At 34.5% G+C, this 2142-nt stretch overlaps 1 protein-coding gene across 1 annotated transcript; it reads right to left on the bottom strand.

Annotated features, from left to right (window-relative positions):
• Positions 1–664: 664 nt before the first annotated feature.
• On the bottom strand, positions 665–1600 carry LOC114637397 (olfactory receptor 5W2-like). Its single transcript, XM_028785625.1, has one exon. It carries the CDS (start codon positions 1592–1594, stop codon positions 665–667), a length of 930 nt encoding a protein of 309 aa, XP_028641458.1. The 5' UTR covers positions 1595–1600.
• Positions 1601–2142: the final 542 nt, after the last annotated feature.

Genomic DNA, 2142 nt, shown 5'->3' on the forward strand with positions numbered 1-2142 from the left:
AAAAGTGTGTAAAACTCTCAGGAATTGGAAGGTACATTGTTCCTCATAATCCATGGACTCTAACATAAAAAATCTATTCCTCCAAAGGCAGCTAGGCCAAGCCAAATCCATGGTACCTTGGAGGTGAGTATGTCTTTAGATATGCAACAGAGTATATTAGTCAAGTTTGCTGGTCTCTTGCAAATATCACATATTTATTAACTCTTGAAATATTCTGCACAGATTTATTCTATGACATTTTGAAGCAGATTAAGAGCTATTAGTTTGCTCATGTACTGTTTATCCATGACTTACATTAGATAATTGCCCTTATGATCATAGACAAAAGATGACTCACCATGAATGAAAACACAAAATACAAAAAAAGCACCTAGTATAACATAATGATCATGATTTTTAATCCAGAGAGTAACTATGACTCACTTTGGGTTAGAATCCTCTTGCAACATGCTAGGCTTACTGGTATGTGTTGATAAGTTAAGAGACTTTAATGAGATTTGGTGCACTCTTCTGGTCTTCAGGCATACATGCATGAGTCTACTATATACAAAATAAATAAATGAATCTTTAAAAAAGAGAGAGTGAAGTGAAGATTCACAATTTCAAAGCCATCCAGAAAAACATAGCGAATAGCTAAAACATTCATGTGAATCTCAATAAATATTTAAAACCATCTTTTTCTTTTAATTTTACCCAAGGTCTCTTTGACATCCTTGTTCCTTAAACTGTAAATCAGTGGGTTCAGCATAGGAATCACAAGGGTATAAAATAAAGATGTCATTTTGTCTTGATCAAGGGAATAAGAAGAACTTGGTCGAAAATATGTGAAGAGTAGAGTTCCTTGAAAAATAGCAACTGCAGTCAAGTGAGAGGTGCAGGTGGAGAAAGCCTTGAACCTCCCCTCAGTTGAACGGATTTTTAGGAGTGTTGAGATGATGCAACAGTAAGAAACAAGAACTCCTGAGATGGTGCTCAGTTCAAGGAAACCATAAATAGTAAATAGTGCCAGGTAATTTACTTGAGTATCTGAGCAGGAGAGAAGGTAAAGTGGAGGTAAATCACAGAAGAAGTGGTTGATCTCATTAGACCCACAGAAACACAAACGGAATGCCAAAGTTGTATGTATCAAAGCATCTGATGTTCCCACCAGGTAAACTCCAGCCATGAACATAAAACACTTCCTGCTGGACATATTTGCTGTGTAAAGCAAGGGGTTGTTAATGGCCTGGTACCTATCAAAAGCCATCACTGCCAGCAGTACACACTCAGAATCTGCAAAGATACAGAAAATGAAGAGCTGAAGAGCACAGCCCCAGAAGGGAATTGACTTGTTCTTGCCAAACATATCTACCAGCATCTTGGGACCAATTGCTGTTGAGTAGCAGAGATCACAGAAAGAGAGGTGGCTCAGGAAAAAGTACATGGGTGTGTGGAGCTGGGGATCCATTCTGATCAAAATGATCATACCAAGATTTCCCAGAACATTGATAAGATAGATGAGTAGAAATATGGCAAATAGCGGCTCTTTCATCTCTGGATTATTGGTAACTCCAACAAAAATGAATTCATTAAAGGAACAGTTTCCTATATCCATTCTTTCTTCCAGTCTATAATTAAAAATTTTGCAAAATCATTTTTACTGCTGGATAACAACAATACATGTATGAGGTAGAACACAGTTTATTTTTCATCTGTTATATACTGTAAAATTTTTTGAGTCCTACTTCTTTCTTTCAACATTTTCTTAATCTATTTTTTATAACAAAAGTGACCAGTATCTGTGATAGAAACTGAGAATATCCACCATTAGTTGTCCATGACTTTATACCTATTCTGTAATATACATAAGGTCTACATTAGTAATTGCAAGAGATAGATTTGGAAATATTGATTCTCATTTGATCTTTCCACAATATGAAATAAACTCAAATGTTAGACTCATGCTATATTTCAGAGGATATAATTTCCATTCTTTATGATATTTAATACACAATTTAGTTTAATTATTATATTCTTTTAAGAGCACATGATCTTAAAAACATTTTATTAGTTTAGAGATAGTCAGTAATTGACAACTATTATAATCACTAAATATGCTTCAATATAAAAATGGAGAGTACAAACATTTACTACTAACAAATA

The sequence above is a fragment of the Grammomys surdaster genome, unplaced genomic scaffold, assembly GCF_004785775.1.
Source record: "Grammomys surdaster isolate TR1022 unplaced genomic scaffold, NIH_TR_1.0 125284, whole genome shotgun sequence".
Taxonomy (NCBI): domain Eukaryota; kingdom Metazoa; phylum Chordata; class Mammalia; order Rodentia; family Muridae; genus Grammomys; species Grammomys surdaster.

Bases quoted from the DNA above. Each gene is read 5' to 3' on its own strand.
- LOC114637397 (XM_028785625.1), bottom strand. From the start codon at position 1,594: ATGGATATAGGAAACTGTTCCTTTAATGAATTCATTTTTGTTGGAGTT.